Source organism: Vipera berus, assembly GCF_964194415.1.
Source record: "Vipera berus genome assembly, chromosome: 3".
NCBI lineage: Eukaryota > Metazoa > Chordata > Lepidosauria > Squamata > Viperidae > Vipera > Vipera berus.
The window spans coordinates 62,971,511-62,989,337 of record NC_138204.1 but is presented as its reverse complement, the minus strand read 5'-3'; the positions used below and the strand labels follow the sequence as shown (position 1 = coordinate 62,989,337).

At 35.9% G+C, this 17,827-nt stretch overlaps 1 protein-coding gene across 8 annotated transcripts in view; it reads right to left on the bottom strand.

The window, feature by feature from the left end:
* Positions 1-17,827, bottom strand: part of OSBPL9 (oxysterol binding protein like 9) — an 84,408-nt gene that overhangs the window by 33,973 nt on the left and 32,608 nt on the right. For 6 of the 8 annotated variants that reach the window (XR_014025898.1, XM_081323421.1, XM_081323422.1 and 3 more), the window contains exons 3-5: positions 17,500-17,578; positions 5,784-5,860; positions 955-1,050 (exon numbers count right to left, since the gene is read on the bottom strand). Coding sequence is in view for 6 of the 8 variants with exons in the window: in XM_081323421.1 (XP_081179547.1) it covers positions 955-1,050; positions 5,784-5,860; positions 17,500-17,578 (252 nt within the window). In the remaining 2 variants the exon portion in view is untranslated. Of the gene's footprint in view, positions 1-954; positions 1,051-3,323; positions 3,402-5,783; positions 5,861-17,499; positions 17,579-17,827 lie in introns of those variants that run through there. The other 2 variants (XM_081323424.1, XM_081323425.1) reach the window with 2 other exon arrangements.

The following is a 17,827-nucleotide window of genomic DNA, read 5'->3' as shown; positions in this document are numbered from 1 at the left end:
GACATTTTTTTGGAGTGGTACACAATCATATATTCAAGTTAAGCTAAAAAAACATTTCAAAATCATTGCTTTAGAAATAAAATATACTACTGCTTCTATTTTTATTATCAAATATTTTCTTCATTTCCAAGATCAAATATTTGAGCCATTTGATAACAAACTAAGTCAATTCTACTTAGACTTGAAATCTAGAGCCACTCTGGTTGAGGGGGTTAAGGCACCAGGCTAGAAATCACGAGACCGTGAGTTCTAGTCCCATCCTAAGCATGAAAGCTGGCTGGATGACTTAGGGCCAGTCACTCTCAGCTCAACTCACCTCACAGAGTTGTTGTTGTTATTGTTGTTGTGGGGAAAATAGAACGAGGAAGGAGTATTAGGCAGGATAAAAATTCTAAAAAAAATATCTATAACATCACAAATTAACTGTGATGCACGTAATGTAATGCAAAAAGAGACATATAGACAAAATTGTTTAAATAAATGATCAAACAACAAAGTTTTTTTACATGAACTTAAACATCTAGATTCAAAACTCACTGAAATTGAAACTTTTAAGTAGAGAGTTATTTTAGATTTTTGATTGATTTTCAGTTTTAATTAAGCATTATGAAATTAAGCTTAGATTTTACTTAAGTGAAGCTTATACTGCTGTTCTTAGAACATGACTATAATGTGGAAGTCTGCAGATTCTAATTTCCACCTAAGCTCCTTAGATCTAATCTCTTGAAGCAGGAACTGTCAACATACTATCTTTGTATTTTGAAACAGAGGTTAGAAAGGTTATTTGCTTTTCAAGAAAATACATTCAAAATTCCAACTAAAAATGTATGCTGTTCCCATTTCTGGCATTATCTGCAAGAGAATTATACTTCTGAATTTTAGAAACAAAATAAAGTATATAATTGCTAGAAAATTATTTACATCTATAATGGAGTCATTACAGAATTAACATACCTTCAATTGGTCTATCAAAATTTGTAAATAAGCATCAGCTTCTGTAAGTTTTTTATCAAAATCCTGGACACTTGGAACAAATCCAGGCTCCACACCCTATAAATAATAAAAAATCAAATTAAGCATAAGAATTTGTTTTTGTTTACCAACATGCAAGAAAGCAAATTCTTTAATTTTCCAATGTAATACTAGCTATAAAGTTATTTTTAATTCCTAATTCAAAAATATTAGAAGATATTACCTCATTTAGAACATATTCTTTTTAAAAAATCCTTCTCAAAGCTGATGTAAAGTTAGACAATTCTGGCTGTCTAGGAAGGAACTTTCAACAGCAAGTAATATAGTTTACTGTTTTACTGCTTTTGTCTTCTAAAAAATAACAGGATTCAAAAATCCTCACATTTAGTAGAATTATGACCAAGGCTTTTGAAAACGGAACAAACTATTAGCAATAAACTACAAGTTTAGAGCTTTTAAATAATTCTATGATTTTAGAACTTTATTTTTATAATCCTGTACAGTCTGCCTTACACTGATAAGTTTGCAATTGGATGTCTTCTGCAGGGCTCTTTTGTTACTAATAAGGAAGGAGTTTTCAACTGACCTATTTCTCTGATCATTCTAGAATTTGTGTTTAAAAGGTTTGCCACACAATTTTAATATTGCTTTTTTTGTGTGTTGGCTCCTGGTGATTGCCTGTAGTTTTTTAAGCAAGGTTTTTCAGAAGTGGTTTACCACTGCCTGCTTTCTAGGACTTTTCAAGGTCACCCGGTTAGCTTTGTAAGCTGACAAAATCTTCTCTTAAGTTCACCAACCAGATGGGCCAGTTAAATATTAAGAATGTATGAAACTGTTAAAGGTTGCGCACTATCCATATGTAACTAAAAGGGTTTTCTCCTCTGAAAAGGAATCTTTTTAAGTGAACAGCACCAAATTTCTGTATAAAAATAAAAGTACTTAAGGTAAAAGGTAAAGGTTCCCCTGCACATGTGTGCTAGTCGTTTCCGACTATAGGGGCCGGTGCTCATCTCCATTTCAAAGCCGAAGAGCCAGCGTTTGTCCGAGGACGTCTCTGTGGTCATGTGGCCGGCATGACTAGACGCCAAAGGCGCACGGAATGCTGTTACCTTCCCACTGTAAGGTAAAAGGTAAAGGTAAAGGTTCCCCCGCACATGCGTGCTAGTCGTTTCCGACTCTAGGGGCCGGGGCTCACCTCCGTTTCAAAGCCGAAGAGCCAGCGTTTGTCCGAGGAAGTCTCCGTGGTCATGTGGCCGGCATGACTAGACGCCAAAGGCGCACGGAACGCTGTTACCTTCCCACTGTAGTGGTCCCTATTTTTCTACTTGCATTGTTACATGCTTTCAAACTGCTAGGTGGGCAGAAGCTGGGACGAGTAACAGGCGCTCACTCTGTTACGTGGCACTCGGGATTCAACCCGCCAAACTGCCAACCTTCTGATCGACAAGCTCAGCGTCCTAACCCACTGAGCCATCGCGTCCCTCAAAAGTACTTACTATGTAGTGAATACTTGCAGTCTTTATAAAAAAAAAATCACATGCCACTATGGATGCTTTACTGCTTTTTTCTTTCCTTTAAGCATGTTTACAATTCCCCCAGAAATACACTATCATTTTATTCTTGCACAGTTGTGGCTTCTCACTGCTTACAGAAAACCTGATTTTATTCTTGTAATTCCACATTCTGTATAGCTTTGGCTATGTAAGGAATTCAGATAGCTAAATTCATCCTTAGTAGGCTGGTCTAACCATGTGTTCATTAAGGAAAGCCTACTTTACATGTTGACCTGCAATTTGAAAGCAATCAGTATGTTGCTATCAGCTATATAGCAAATTTATAGATAAGGAAGTCAAATTCTCCTGACATCATTAACTCTATAGCTTTCAGTATTAATGGCTTGCCTCACAGTCCAAATGTTAAACCCAGCAAAAGACCCATTTAAATAACAGAAGCAGCAACAGGAGTAAATCAATTAGTCATCCACAGTCCGGTTTGAAAGCCAAATTGACTCTGAACCTCCAACATCCGATGCCCTCATTTCCAACATCCAATTTTGGCGATTGATGACACTGAGCGGAACTAGTGAAAACGCGGAACTGCAAGGAAATGATCCGCCTTGTCGGTTGCCTACTCGCCTTATTTTACAAGATCGCATCAACTCCGGACGCAAAACGGAAAGTGGGACATTCGCAAAAGTGCGCTTACTAGTCAATATGCCGGCGATCGGGGAAAAACGTAAGCGTTGGGAAGGGGGGAGGGAGGGTTGCTCGAGAATGCCAGCAGATAAGAGGGTTTCCATTCCTTTTTCTGTCAATTGCGCACGTCACTACCCAACATCTGCTCCTACTCACACTAGCCATTCTTTTCAGAGCCGGTCACGCCTCTCGACAGGTTTTTTTTACAAGATCTCCCTCCTCTCCTTTCCCCACCCCGCCTTCTCCCGGTAGAGCGGCCGCATCGCCAACCCGCAGTTCACAGAGTGACCGTCTTAAAGCCAAGTGGGACCCGATTGGCTACGGGTCAGGTGTCCTTTAGCCTGATCCGTCCTCCCTCCCGCGGATTCATCGGGGGGGGAAAAAACGAACCGTCAAAACGCGATCGCTTTAAGCGGGGACTCCGACGGCGGAGAAACAGGAAGAAAAATTACCACGCCAAACCCACTGCTGGCTCTGCCCTTCGCAAACCCATTTATCGTCCTAGAACTCCTCGCGCAACGCAGACGATGCCACGAATCCATTCATTTTCTCCGCCCCCATTTTAGTATTTCGGTACGCCTAACTTGCTTGCAATTGGCTACACGGCGTTAAGTTGTGTGTTTTTTTTACTTTTGGCTCCCAGTGATCATCCGCCGAGTTCGATTCCCCGCCCTTCTCTGCAAGTTTCAGCTTAGCGATACAGAATCCCCTTACTACGGAGCGGATTTAAACATTTTTACAATGTTGATAACTGCCTAATATTTATTTTGACAGGAATCGACAGAACCTGCCTTATTCTGCCCCGGAGCTTTCCCATTCTTGAGACTCCTAGCTGGAATCTTAGAACCAAAAAAATTGCTCTAAGGGTCAAAGGGACAGTGGGGAGAATTAATCAATATGATCTCGTGTGTCTGAGAGACCATGAGGTTGGCAAAAGATAGGAAGAAATCGAATAGTCTTAAGGTGGATAGACTTTCAAGTAAAACTTCTTAACAGGCTGCAATTGTCCATCTAAATCTAGCATTGCTTTTACAAAGATTTATTGTTTGAAAATTATTGTGAATGCCATTTAAATGTTCCACAGCAGAACACTTTTTATTCAATCACACTATGCCCAAAGTGAAAATGTTATGATTTAGTCTTAAAAAGAACTCCCCACTTTGTAATATGAAAGAGTATTTCAGAGTTGAATTACGCTGATTCAATTATTATTATTATTATTATTATTATTATTATTATTATTATTATTATTATTATTATTATTATTAATTAAATTTTTATACCGCCCTTCTCCCGAAGGACTCAGGGCGGTGTACAGGGCAATAAATATCAAAACGTAAATACAAAAGTTAAAAAAGAGTTAAAAAGAATTAAATAATTATGCCCAATATAATACAATAATAAAAGTGTGTTAAAACTAAATCCAACCCCAAACCCATCAGACCAGGCCAGATTGTTCAAATAAATAAGTTTTTAAATCGCGCCAGAAGGAGCGAAGGTCGGGAGCCATCCGGAGCTCAACCGGCAAGCGGTTCCACAGGTCTGGCACGCCCACAGAGAACGCCCTCCCCCTGGGGGCCACCAATCGACATTCTCTGATCGGAGGCACCCTGAGGAGACCCACTCTGTGGGAGCGCACTGGACGGAGGGAAGTTGATGCCGGCAGCAGGTGCTGCCGTAGGTAATCCAGACCCATGCCATGTAGGGCTTTGTAGGTCGTAACCAGCACCTTGAATCTCACCCGGAGGGCAACTGGCAGCCAATGCCAGTTATAAAGTTTAGAAGAAAGTTAGTCATGTTTTAATGTATTTGCTGGTGGTTTTTTCTTTTCTTTTGTTTTGTTTTGCTGGATTGCTATAAACACAATTTAAGATTTAAGGCAATAAACCAATTTTGGTAAAAGCTTTGCCTGCAGATGTTTACATGAGGAAGAAACCTAGTTGTGTAAGACATACCCTAATTATGATGATATAGTCTTCTTTTTACCAAAAATAGACACACTCATGCTTTCTCCTTAAAACCTAGATTAAGTTCCATTTAGTTCCATTTACAAGCTTCCAAACAACAAAGATAGTTGCACTGAAGAAGTATTTGGCTTTTTGGTTTTATTTTGAATTTTTTAAAAACTTCAAAAAACCCAGAAAACTTAGAACAGTAGTATTATTTTAGTCAATGAATTTATATAGCTGTTCTCTATTTTAGGCATAGAGAATTTACATGTGTTTCCAAACCTGACATGCAGCTATGGATGAATATATAAAACAATTCAACAAAAATACAAATGATAACCGCAAGCCTGTTGCTGAAAAGATACTAAACAAGACATATTTGAAAATACTTTCAATTAATGTCCCTAATTTTTCAGTTCTTAATCGAACAGTTTCTCTCTGTCTATTGGCAATACAGTGCTATTTCAAAACTTATTAATTCAACTGAAATGCTTTCTGTTTGAAATATTTTAAATGCTTTGATTTTATAATTAGTACTGATATACTGTATTTGCAACAGAAAGTTGTATTCATCTGAACATACTCTGGAATGTATTCATCAATTTTTATGAATTCATTTGAGCAAATACTTTTAACAATTTTATAATTTTAAAGCAAATGAACTTACTTGGAGCTGAAGAGTATGACGAAGGATAGTTTCCTCTAAAGCATGAATCCATTTCTCTCTTTCATCAGCATCTCGAGCTGAAAGAATATTAAAAATGTACTTGTGGCCTTAATTTAACAAATATATAAATAGAGAGACACGAAAGAGGCAAGCAGACAAGAAGAGGGCACTGCAGGGGGAATTCAAAGTGGGAGATAAAGCTGCCAAAAAGCCTCAGGCAAGTTCACCCAGTGTTTCACTGCAGCCTGCTGGAACCTTTCCGCAGTTGGGGGATCCTACAGTAACTGGATTTACGATCCAAATAATATGGAAAGGTCCTATATACTTGGGGCCCAAACTTCTTACAAGGCTGCCTCAGGTTGAGAAACTTTGTAGACCAGTACACTATTTATATAAATACATAAACACCACCCAGAGTAACTTTTTATGGGATGGGCGGTTATACAAATTTTATTAATAACAGTATTTGACTAATAAATAAAACAAGAAGGCTAACATGTCAGTCTATCGTGGATTATTTCCTTACTGATTTTTTCCTAATTCTGGGAACAGATATTATGTATCTTACAATAAGGCTAATTGGTAGGAACCAGCCTCTTTCTGTTTGAACACCAGTCTTTGTATTTCAGAAATATTATGGGCCTGAAAACAATAGCATAAAGGAGACACAAATTAAAATGTGCTTCTGATTTAATAGGTTTGTTTTTAAAATATCAGGAACAATATAATGAACCTTATTAATAGTAACCTTCTAAATCACAGTAAAGTTTCTTTACATGCTAATTAACCAAATAGGTAATATAATTACAATAGTTCACTACAAATATTAATTCCTAAAATCAAGATCACAACAAAATAAAACAAAAGTGTAGGGTCTGCTATATACTATTGGCTTACATTCCACCTCAACTACCTTAGCTGAAAGATACTGTCAACTTTACCACGTAGGCCATAGAGGAACATGACAAGATAAGTCAATTCTACTTTATTATAAAGCTACACTAATAAAATTTTGAAAATACAATTCTCCTACCATTATAGTGAGGCAATTTTAATTAATAATAGGTCATATTGTGCTTATCTTTGGTTTGCTGTATCATGGCTACCCACACACAACAATTTAGTAGGTTATGATTGGTTATAACTGTTAGCCATTTGAAGTAGGCTACGTTAGGAAACAGCCACAAGAACTATTCTACTTTTTTTTTAAAAAAAAATAGTTTTTATCAAAAGATTTTACATATATAGTAAAAACGTTCAAAGAAAAATATAGTAAAATTAATGTGGAAAAAAAGAAGAAAAAGGAAAAAAAAGAAAAAGAAAAGAATTATATATGTATGGATTCTGATCTTTCTCTTAGCAATTATACACATAATTCTGATCAAACCTCTTTAAGATTATGTCGTAATTCCCTTCTTTCTATAACGTATTTTTCTAATCATCAAAAATTCTATTTTATTATATGGTATAATAACAGAATCTTGAAAGGCTTCTTTCCCTCCCTCTTATAACTGAGAGAACCAAGGTAAGCCAACCCTGAGTTTCTTTGTTATTCCTTTCAGGGCTAAACTGGTAATTTTTGTAATGGCTGCTGCATATTTCCTTCAAGGCTATCTCCATACTCCTCTACAGTGGCCCAGTTTCACTGAAGTGCTGCTGTTCATTTGCCTGCTTGTAAAACTCCTCCCAAATTCCCTCATCTGTTGTTTATGCTAACTCTGAGAAAAGAAGCAGGGCAATGTTTTTTTCAGATGTTGATGTTCTTGTACTGGATTAGTATTTTGTTGAATGTATCCATTATTTCTCAAATTGAAAGAGATTATGAATTGTGTTAATAAAATAGTACATTTTTATAAGGCAGACAAAAGAGACTATTATGAAGTCTCTGTATGGAAAGTTGAAGCATTGTATCAGATTTTAATAATATTAATCAAATGAAAAAGATCTGCTATAAAGAATTGTCAAATGTTACGATTTACATTGCTTCTAATCTAGGTGTACAGAAATACCTGTTCTGATATTTATGTATTTACAGGACTTACATGGCCACCTAGCTCATATAATGGATTCAAATGGCTCACAACAATCCATAAAAAAACATAGTTAAAAGCAAAAGTAACACCACCACCCTCCACACACACACACTGAATCAATCGTCCTCACAGCTCAATCTTCATACTAGCCCTCGCTTCCACTTGGGGAAAAAGTCAGATCTGAAGGCTAAAAGGTTATGGATCTGTTGGATCTCAGGTGGGAGCTGTTCCAAAGGGAGCAGCTACTGAGAAGGCACACCTCTGAGGTCCTGTCAGATAACATTTAACATCCTTCCCATCTAACCTAGTAGGATGGACAGATACCCTCAGGGATAGGCAGTCCCACAAGAAACCCAGCCCTATGTATGGAGATGCTACCGTAGCATCTTCAATTGTACCCAAAAAGCAACTGGAAGCTAGAGTTGCTCATGCGGGAATGGTGTTATTTTGATGAAACATTTCTAAAACTGCTGCTACATTCTGGACTATCTGCAGTTTCCAGGTGGTCTTTATCATCCCTACTATTAGCAGCAACAAAACTTATATAAAATATTTGATCTTTCTAATGATGGAATCTAAAACATTTACTCAGAAGCCTCAATGCACTCAAACCCAGGAGAAGGTATGAATTATACAGCCTTAGATCCCTTTATGTCTAAATCATAACCAAAATATTGTCCCTATATACTATTATATCCAGCGGAGTTCACAAGGTCCATCTTGAGAAGATAACTGGATTTAATTATAGTAGTGTCATAATTCCTGGTTGTAACACTGATTATTCTTTCCAGAGGATATTTCAATCAATTTTACTTTTTGGATTCCCAAATTTTAATAATCAGTAGTACAGTTCACAACTGTATATTCTCAGATTCATTTCTACTGAACATAATTAGTTTATCACATGCTTTACCTGTTGCTTACCAGTCTAAAAAAACACTCTGAATGTATATATTATTTAAATCAATTTCTTATCCTTCATAACATAACTGTTTCATCTAAAAGTTTAGTGATAATTTATATAAAATTAAACAAAGAAGCCCCTCATTTTCCCTTTGCATTTTTTTCATAACTAAACCCTACCATTTTAACGCTTTCAAATATTCCTAGACAAAACTTGCTGACAGTTAACAACATGTGTATCTATGTCACTATTATCAAGAGTTATTACTAGAACTGAATTAAAACACAGTTACAGGAACAGCTTGGTGTCATATTAGATTTTGGTTACTATATAATTTAAGATGAACACTGAAGCATGCCTCAGATACAGTAGAAATCTAGTGTAGATACTACAGCAAGAGTATTTTTTTCTAGAAATCAAGCAATCTCCATGGCAAACTACACATATTAGTACAATTTCATAACACTTTCCCAGAAGTAGTCAAATGGAAATAGATATGAATATACAACACTATATAATACTATTGTAAGATAGTTGGTAATATACACACATGAATAATGATTAGAAGACCTGAATAAACCAAAAAATGATTACATCTTTCAGCTGACTAGTATGATGAAACACCATCAATACAACCTATAGTCTAGAAGTGAATACAAAGTGACTCATACTTCAAGTACAAACCAGTTGAAAACCCTTAGTTATAGGTTCCTATTAAATACTATAGCATGACAGGAATTTATAACTGAGGAATTAAAGTCATTTTAAGATCACTGGTTTTAAACATTTTATTTTGAATACAGGAAAAAAATTACCAGTCCATATCCAGCTACAGAAAATTATTTCATCCACACCATCAACAGTAACTGCACTTGTTATCAGCAACTAGCACTGCTTTTACAGTATATATTTCATCTACACATACAGGAACAAACAGCTCAAATACACAGGAGACAAAAGATAATGGGAAGGGATGAAAAGAGAAAGCACAAGGGAAGAGAAGATACAAGGGCAGTGTTTTCTGAGTAACACATTTTATATGCACTTATTGGTCAAGGTTCACAATTTGTCCTATTATCTATTTTAAGACAAAATCCAACAGATCCTCTGTTCATTATTTCTTGTTAGCCACTTTGAGTTCTTTATTACCATGGCTGACAGTGGAATCCACTGGTTATTTCCTCTGTCTCAGAGTCTCAGTGCAAAACTTTGAAGCAATTTATAGAATGAGTAGGCAGGGCCATTTATTTATTTAAGAGTCTGGCTCACCTCCAACAATTGAAGGTAGCTTACCTGGGATGCTCCCTTTTATCACAACAGCAGCCCTCTGAGATAGGTTGGCTGAGAGAGAATAATTTACTCACAGTAAATTTCCATGACTAAGAATGAACTTGAACTATTTCTTTCCCACATTCTCCAGAACCTGGTGCACATATAAACCTGGTGCACATATACTCAGTGCAGTCTTATCAAAGACTCTTTAGGCTCAGATAAAGGATCATGCACAGAGAAGGCACTGCCACGCTTTTGCAGTGTTTACCAGAATGTATAAAGGATCTGTTCTGTCTCTTGAGAACAAATCCCACCTGTGCTAAGTAAATCAGCAGCCAAAGGTGCCTCAAGTGTACAGTCATATTTAATGAAATAGGGCTATAATTGCTGCACCTAAGGGCATCTTGCTTGATTTCAAAATTAAGTAGATACTGTCCTCATAAATTTTGTAAGTATTGTAATCTGTTTATTATTGGGACTACTTCTTCAAATGTTTAATAGTGTTTAAAAGAAAATCATGTTTATTTAGAAACTTTTCTACTTTTAATTATGTTATCATCTCTTGTATTGAAATGCCTATAAAGAGGGAAGGGCTTTTGTCTCCCTCTCCACATAGTCTTGGCAGTTGGATAGTATATTTTTAAAATATAATAATAATAATAAGTTGGAAGGGACCTTGGAGGTCATCTAGTCCAACCCCCTGCTCAGGCAGGAAACCCTATACCATTTCAGGCAAATGGCTGTCCAGTCTCTTCTTAAAAACTTCCAGTGTTGGAGCATTCACCACTTCTGGAGGCAGATTGTTCCACTGGTTAATTGTTCTAACTGTCAGGAAGTTTCTCCTTAGTTCTAGGTTGCTTCTCTCCTTGACTAGTTTCCATCCGTTGCTTCTTGTCCTGCTTTCAGGTGTTTTGGAGAATAGCTTGACTCCCTCTTCTTTGTGGCAGCCCCTGAGATATTGGAACACTGCTATCATGTCACCCCTCACCCTTCTCTTCGTTAAACTACACATACCCAATTCCAGCAACCGTTCCCTATGTTTTAGCCTCCAGTCCCCCAATCATCTTTGTAGCTCTTCTCTGTACCCTTTCTAGAGTCTCGACATCTTTTTTACATCGTGACCACCAAAACTGGATGCAGTATTCCACGTGTGGCCTTACCAAAGCATTGTAAAGTGGCATTAGTACTTCACTATATCTATATAGTCCTTTTATATTTTATTCCTTAAGTGTTTCCTCTTGAATAAAAAGTTGAAAACCATTCATCTGGCTTGCATTTTTTAAAGCTGACTATGCAGCATCTAGTTTATTTTTAAGATCGATTCATTATAATATGAATGGCAGTAGTTCCCCTTTCTCTGATTCCCAAAGAATTCAAAAAATGCAGAGCACTATAGGTTGAATTCTGACTAGTGTTTATACCTCATATATTAAATTATTATTTCCAAAATATGTAATTTGTCATATGATTTCAGTAAACCTTTCTATCTCACTTTCTAGCCAAATGGAACAAATGTTTAAAAAATAAGTCTGCTTACAAATAGTTCACAGCTATCCAAGATTTTTTTTATTCTATAGATTTGATTGCTTTATCTAATGTAAAAAAAACATAACACCTGAAGTGGGATTTAGATTTTTTTTTCTCACCAGCACTTTTAGTCTTGATTCTGCCTTTTCTGACTGACTTCGCCCTTGGAAAGATTTTGGAAAGAAAAATCAATTTGTATCTTCCCATCATAAGAAGTTATCATATTCAATATTTCACCTACCTCTAAAACAGAAGATAATACTGTTAATCAGAAAGAATCTCCCAGTGCCTCCTCTTTAAAAGGGAATTCTTCAGATACTGTAAACTGAAGGCCTAACTCAAAACATCTTGAGAAAATAAATGCTATCCATTTACTCATTTCATTGGGCATGGTTTCAAGATAGCGCAACCATGGTGTCAGGTACCCTTAGGAAATTCACTCCCTTTTCTAACAGTTTATCAAGTCAAAGGTAGAATCAACATTGCAACTTTTATAGTGTGATAACTGTAAAATAATTGCCACTCACCAATGGGAGTACCACTACTGTACAGGCTTGAAAAAATATTACATTTTTAATGATAAATCTCACTGTCTTAGTCACATAATGAATGAAATGTCTGCAGTTCTAGTAACAACTGATGTAAATAAATGTACACTCTCATGATTCTGCAGATTTTGCTAGTGCCAAGTGTTTCATAATATGAGAAGAGCTTGATAAGGAACTCCTGTACGTTTTAAAAAATCATAGCAACCTCCAAACTCTCTTAATAATTTTTTGACTACAAAACTAAATATGTGTGCATGTTCAATATGTTCAACGCACCTCTAAAACTGCAATTTTCTATACAGGGGTTTACTATTTCATAATAAAACTCAAAATATTATATACTACTGAACAAAATATTATATACTACTATTGAACAATGTTGGGTAAGAGACATTACAGTAAGGGCCAGAAGAAACAGTGTATACCACTGCATCATAAAGAATTTTGAAAAAGAAATAAGCAACTTCTTTTGAGCAGATTCATATAACTGTCTTTTAATGTTTTAACTTTCTAGATCACAATTCCAGATAACATTTAAAAATGGTTTCCAACTACTTTTCACCAAATTGGCCTGAAATGGAATAACTGCATATTTTACATGTTTTAAGCACACATCCTAAATAACACCAATATTAACAAAAAAATTACCACATAAATAGGAGCAGGTCTTACATCTGATGTCATAAACACTAATGTTTTATCTGCAAGTGTAGTTCAAATCAAGCCAGAACTAATGAAGAATTTATTTTTCTTGCCAGGTCACATTAAATATATTCCCATAAAGAAAATCCTGGTATTATTGAATATGCAAGATTTTATAGTATGTCAATAGGCTTGGGCAAATCATTCAGATTTGCAAACACATTCCACATTGGTAGACCTGGTGCAATTAGTCTTCTATACATTAACATGCCTGATCAGAAAACCAAGAACAGGTCCCAAAATAGTCATGTCTTGCCTCTAAGAGACATGGATATTTCAATTCTGTGAGCTGCTGGTTTAAGTAAGTGCTTTTGAAGTGGTTTTCTGAATGGTTTCATTTCCCAGATTATTATACTAATAATCAGTCAATACAGTTCCTAAAAAAGGAGAAAAGGTAGCAAAAAAGGTAGCAAGGAGAAAAGGTAGCAAGACTAACATATTTCTACCGTATAGCTTTAAAGCAAGGAGATAATTACAAGATCTTCTTCTTTAGTGCCTGCTTCCCTCTTAAAATTTAGAAACACTAAATATCAATAGAAATCTAGAAAAGAGCTAATAATTCCTTGCTCTATAAAACTACCATATATTATATATCAACACTAAAATGCAATTGTTATATTTTTGAACATGATAAAACATAATTCTAAAGCCTATACGATGTATCCCCCCAAAATCTGAAGATAACCAAGAGATTATAGTAGAAAATTCCTTATTGTATCAAACCAGATCTCACTGACCAAATTTCAAAAACAGCAAAGCAGGTTTTACCCATCTCTGCTCCAGCCATGGCAAGGAGGAGGAGACTGTGCACTTAAGAAATAAAAATTGAAAAAAGCCTAATATTCTCAATCCCTTGCTAACTAGATCAAGATTCAACATTGCAAATTATGTAGTTTAAAAAAACCTTGATTCTCTTGTACAGTTTTAAGATACTATTCAATGAAATCCATAAACTTTTCCATAGCTAAGATTTGTTGTTGTAGTTATATTTTTAATTCCTAAAAATAATCAACACAGCAATAAGATTCCTAATTAAAAGATAAAAATAAAGTTTTAGGATACAATGTTTTGTAATTATTCAGAAAACAAGAACTTCCAGAAAATTGAGCATCTCCGCTATCACTTGCAAAAATGTACAAGTTTGAATTTAGACTATGGAATTCTGAGCAAGTGTGAAATTTATGTAATTTTTATACTGCTCCAATCTACTAATTCTGGATAAGTTAGAAGGATCTCAACAACAATCCTATCATACAATGACATCAATGAAAATAAAAAATGGTGTATTTCATGAAAAGTCCTCTGAAAAGGTTTTCATAAGTTTTCTAAAAACCAGGAGAAAAGTGGCCAAAAGAATCTGCAGAGTCAAAATGTTCCACAACTAAACTATAACAACTAAAGCATCGTCTTCTGGTTCAAACCTCCCTTCATATGGGCAGTGCTATCTTCAACAAGGTCCCTCTTGACAGCCAAATATGCAGTCCTTGTTGTAACCTGGCACTATACTTTACAAAGCTGTATAAGTTACACTCTGTATTTTAAATTGGAACTAAATGCAAGAACCAAAATAAAAGGTGTTTTACCCACCAGCGATTTAACAGCTCCATGTAGTATCCTGTATTGATTTAAGTGTGTGATAAAGGTCACTGTTGCCAATGCCTCCTCTCCAAGCAGGGCTATAATTTGTGCAGCAACCAAAACCAGCCAAAGGCCTTCTTGGCCACAGCTTCTTCCACTAGATGCTGAGAGTCAAAAAGGAACCCCACCTCACAAACCTATTCCTTCAATAAACAATACTGTACCTGTACCCTAACTAGAGCCTCAGTCTCAATCTTACATAATGTGACTTGCATCTAGCTAGCACAAGGGCAGTACTGGTTATTCCCTAGGTTTCTTAAATTGTTGTGGCCATATGTCCTCCCCGCCCTTGGTATCATGGTTCATGCAGAACCTGAAACTTGCAAGAGCAAAACTCTCGACAGAAGAACCTCATTAGTGCCTAACCAAATCATATTACTGTTGTGATTCAGCATCAGCCTGTTATACCGGCAGCTGAGTCTGATGATTCTGAAGAGGAGGAGGAGGAGGGGTTTGGAGAGCCTTTGGTGTCAGAGGGAGGTTCTGATGCACTGCAGGACTCTCAGCCTGGCCTCTCCCGTCATGTTCCTCATCAGACTCAGCCATGTGAGCATGAGGTATTGGACGTAGATGATTTACAGCTGGATCTATTCAGGGATGCTAGGAGCAGGAGGCAATCCAGCAGAGTAGAACAGAGAAAGGCCATGAGGCAACTCGATGAGAGGAGGAGAAGGCAATGAGAAGCCACGCCTTGAGACTGCTGATAAAAGGGGAAGGTGTGGGAGGTGCTGGTTGCTGAAGGCAATCGTTTGAAGATCTTCTGCTAGAGTCCTGGTCTGTTATTCCTGTTTAACTCTTGTTTGAACTTTTGGTTTAACTCTTCTTTGAACTTTTGATTTCTTTGTAAATAAATTTGGTTGGGTTTTTCCAGCCTGTTGACTATAAAAAGGGGTTGTCCCTGACATTCAAACAGGACCAGTCGTAGGCTGGAACAGAACAATTACTAGAATCTACATGCTCATCACCACTGAAGCATAGATAGATACAGTTTTATTATGTACAGACTAGGCATTTACTAGCACTGGCCTGAATGTAATCACTGAATAATCTGACCACCATTTACTGGGACAGAAGAGGGAACCTGCACTAGTGTACAAGTATAAGTTTCCCTTTTCCTGCAATGGCCTACCCAGCATTCTCTCTGCCCATCATTGTCAAAATGTAAGCCCAATCTCTTCACCCACAGAGCCGTATCCCAACGCACATAACCATTTAGCCATTCAACATTTTTGCCCCAAGAGGTTCTTCATATTGATCGATAGGATAAGGAAATGCTCGTATTGATCTGTATACAGTATGTGTATCAATATGTTTCTGAAGGTATAATTGGATAAATTCTAAAATTAACGAACTGCGTCAGCTCTTAGAATGTGCAGATGTAATTTCATTTCTCTCGAATACGGTAAACTGAACCAAATGTAAGGAAAATCTTTGCATTTCATAATACAAATGTACCGTATGTGTTTGTGTGTTAAAACATAACTAGAACTTTTTAAAAGTACAATTGTATTTTATTGTTCTTAAGTTGATAATAGGCCATAGATAATAGCATTGCTAATACATAAGTAATTGATCCACATAGCAGTAATCTCCTAGATATATTTAGTCTTTGTTTTAAAAAGTGCAGCAGCATTCCATGCTATATACCAATATAACAGTAATGTTAAATTTCAAATAATTAAACAATCCAAGTATAATTAATTTTAGTGGATATTTCAAAGAAAAATATAATTACATTATTTTGTTTATGATGGCCTTATCTCTCAAGATAATTTCCTGTCTGCAGGTAACAAAAACTGTAGAACTGCAGTTCCTTTAATAGCTGCAGTAGAAAATGATATTCATCAAGCTATGCAACAGAGCTAATACCTTCCCAAGTGTATAGATTATTAGCATTAATTTTTCTGCTGCAAACAATGAGGTTAAAAACTTGTATTATGCTGTATTTTGTAGTTTTAGTCAGAAATTCCTAGACTGTGAGATAAATATACATAGTAATACTGCAAACTTGTAATGCAATTTGTTCTATTTTGCAATGTTTAATGTAATCCCCTTCCCACCAAAAAGCTACAGGATAGCCAAGTAACAGACAATGCAAGTTACATATGTACACACTATGGAACAAAGAATTTATCTTTATAGGAATTTCATGAATGTTGATAAATATCAGAATTTCCTATACAAAGATAAAACAAAGATACTCTACTATAAATTCTATAGATTTTTTTTTAATGCAGAATGAACCAATCTAATTTTAAAAAATAAATGCTTACTCATAAGGAAATAATTTACAGGTTACTGAGAATGAAAAACAAAAATTTAGCAATCAGAGAAAACAATTGTGATTTAAAGTAAAACAACAATCTTGGAAATGGTAACATGATATAAAATTTATATCCTAAAGCAGTATAGGTATAAACATATATTTTGCAAGCTATATAAAGTACAAATAAAAAACACAGTACCTTACCCTTTCTACTTGTCAACCATAGCATGCAATGACGAAACATAGCAGTAACAGATGGCATTGGAGTTAGTAAATATGAATAAAAAGGTAAATGGCAGCAGAATGGTGATTGGTTGACAAAAGCAATGAAATATAGATGAAATAAATGAGAGCATGTAAATCCTGCATCAGAAGTCCACCTTTAAATCAAATGTTCCCTCTCATCTCCCATTTAGATTCTATATCAACAAAAGCTGCAACCTTACATGGTCTTTGTGACTCTTTCCGTGCAGAAAGCACAACAGCAGTTCTTGATATTAAAGACCGGTGGTGCTTTCTTTCTTTCTTTTTTTTCCCCCAAGCAAACCCATCAACAAAAAAACATTATTCTCTCCCCCTTCACTGATACAGCCTTTAAATTTTTAATCTGCACATGCTGCCAATGCTACAGTCTTTTCCAGCACATATGTATACACTGCAGATATAAATCCCTGCCTAACCCATGGTGCTCCCGACTCCAGAATGTTCTCTGTACATTTTTAAGCACTCTAATCTCTACAGTTTTTAAAATTACTCTATGAATTGAACATCAGAACATTTTCTGTGATTGGAATTAATGTAATAAAGAGCTTTTCTTTCAGCTCACCCTGGAAATGGAAGGTTTTCTGATCAACAGTTATTGTGAAGGTGCTGTCGTCTTCATCATCTATACCAATCACAGCTCCCTGTGAAACAAAGAGCAAAAATCCTGATAAGCAAAGCAGTGACATCACAGCAGCATGCAGTCTATTTCTACAAGACTAGAATGCAAAATTCAGGCAAATTTTCCAAGCCTTACTGATTCAGTTTCTAAAAATTAAAGATAATGTTTATTAAACTAATTGTACCTTATGCAGATTATATAGCTTTTCAAATATGACACTGCAACATTTTATTTCAAAACCCAACAGACAGGGGTGTTTTAGCAGGAAATT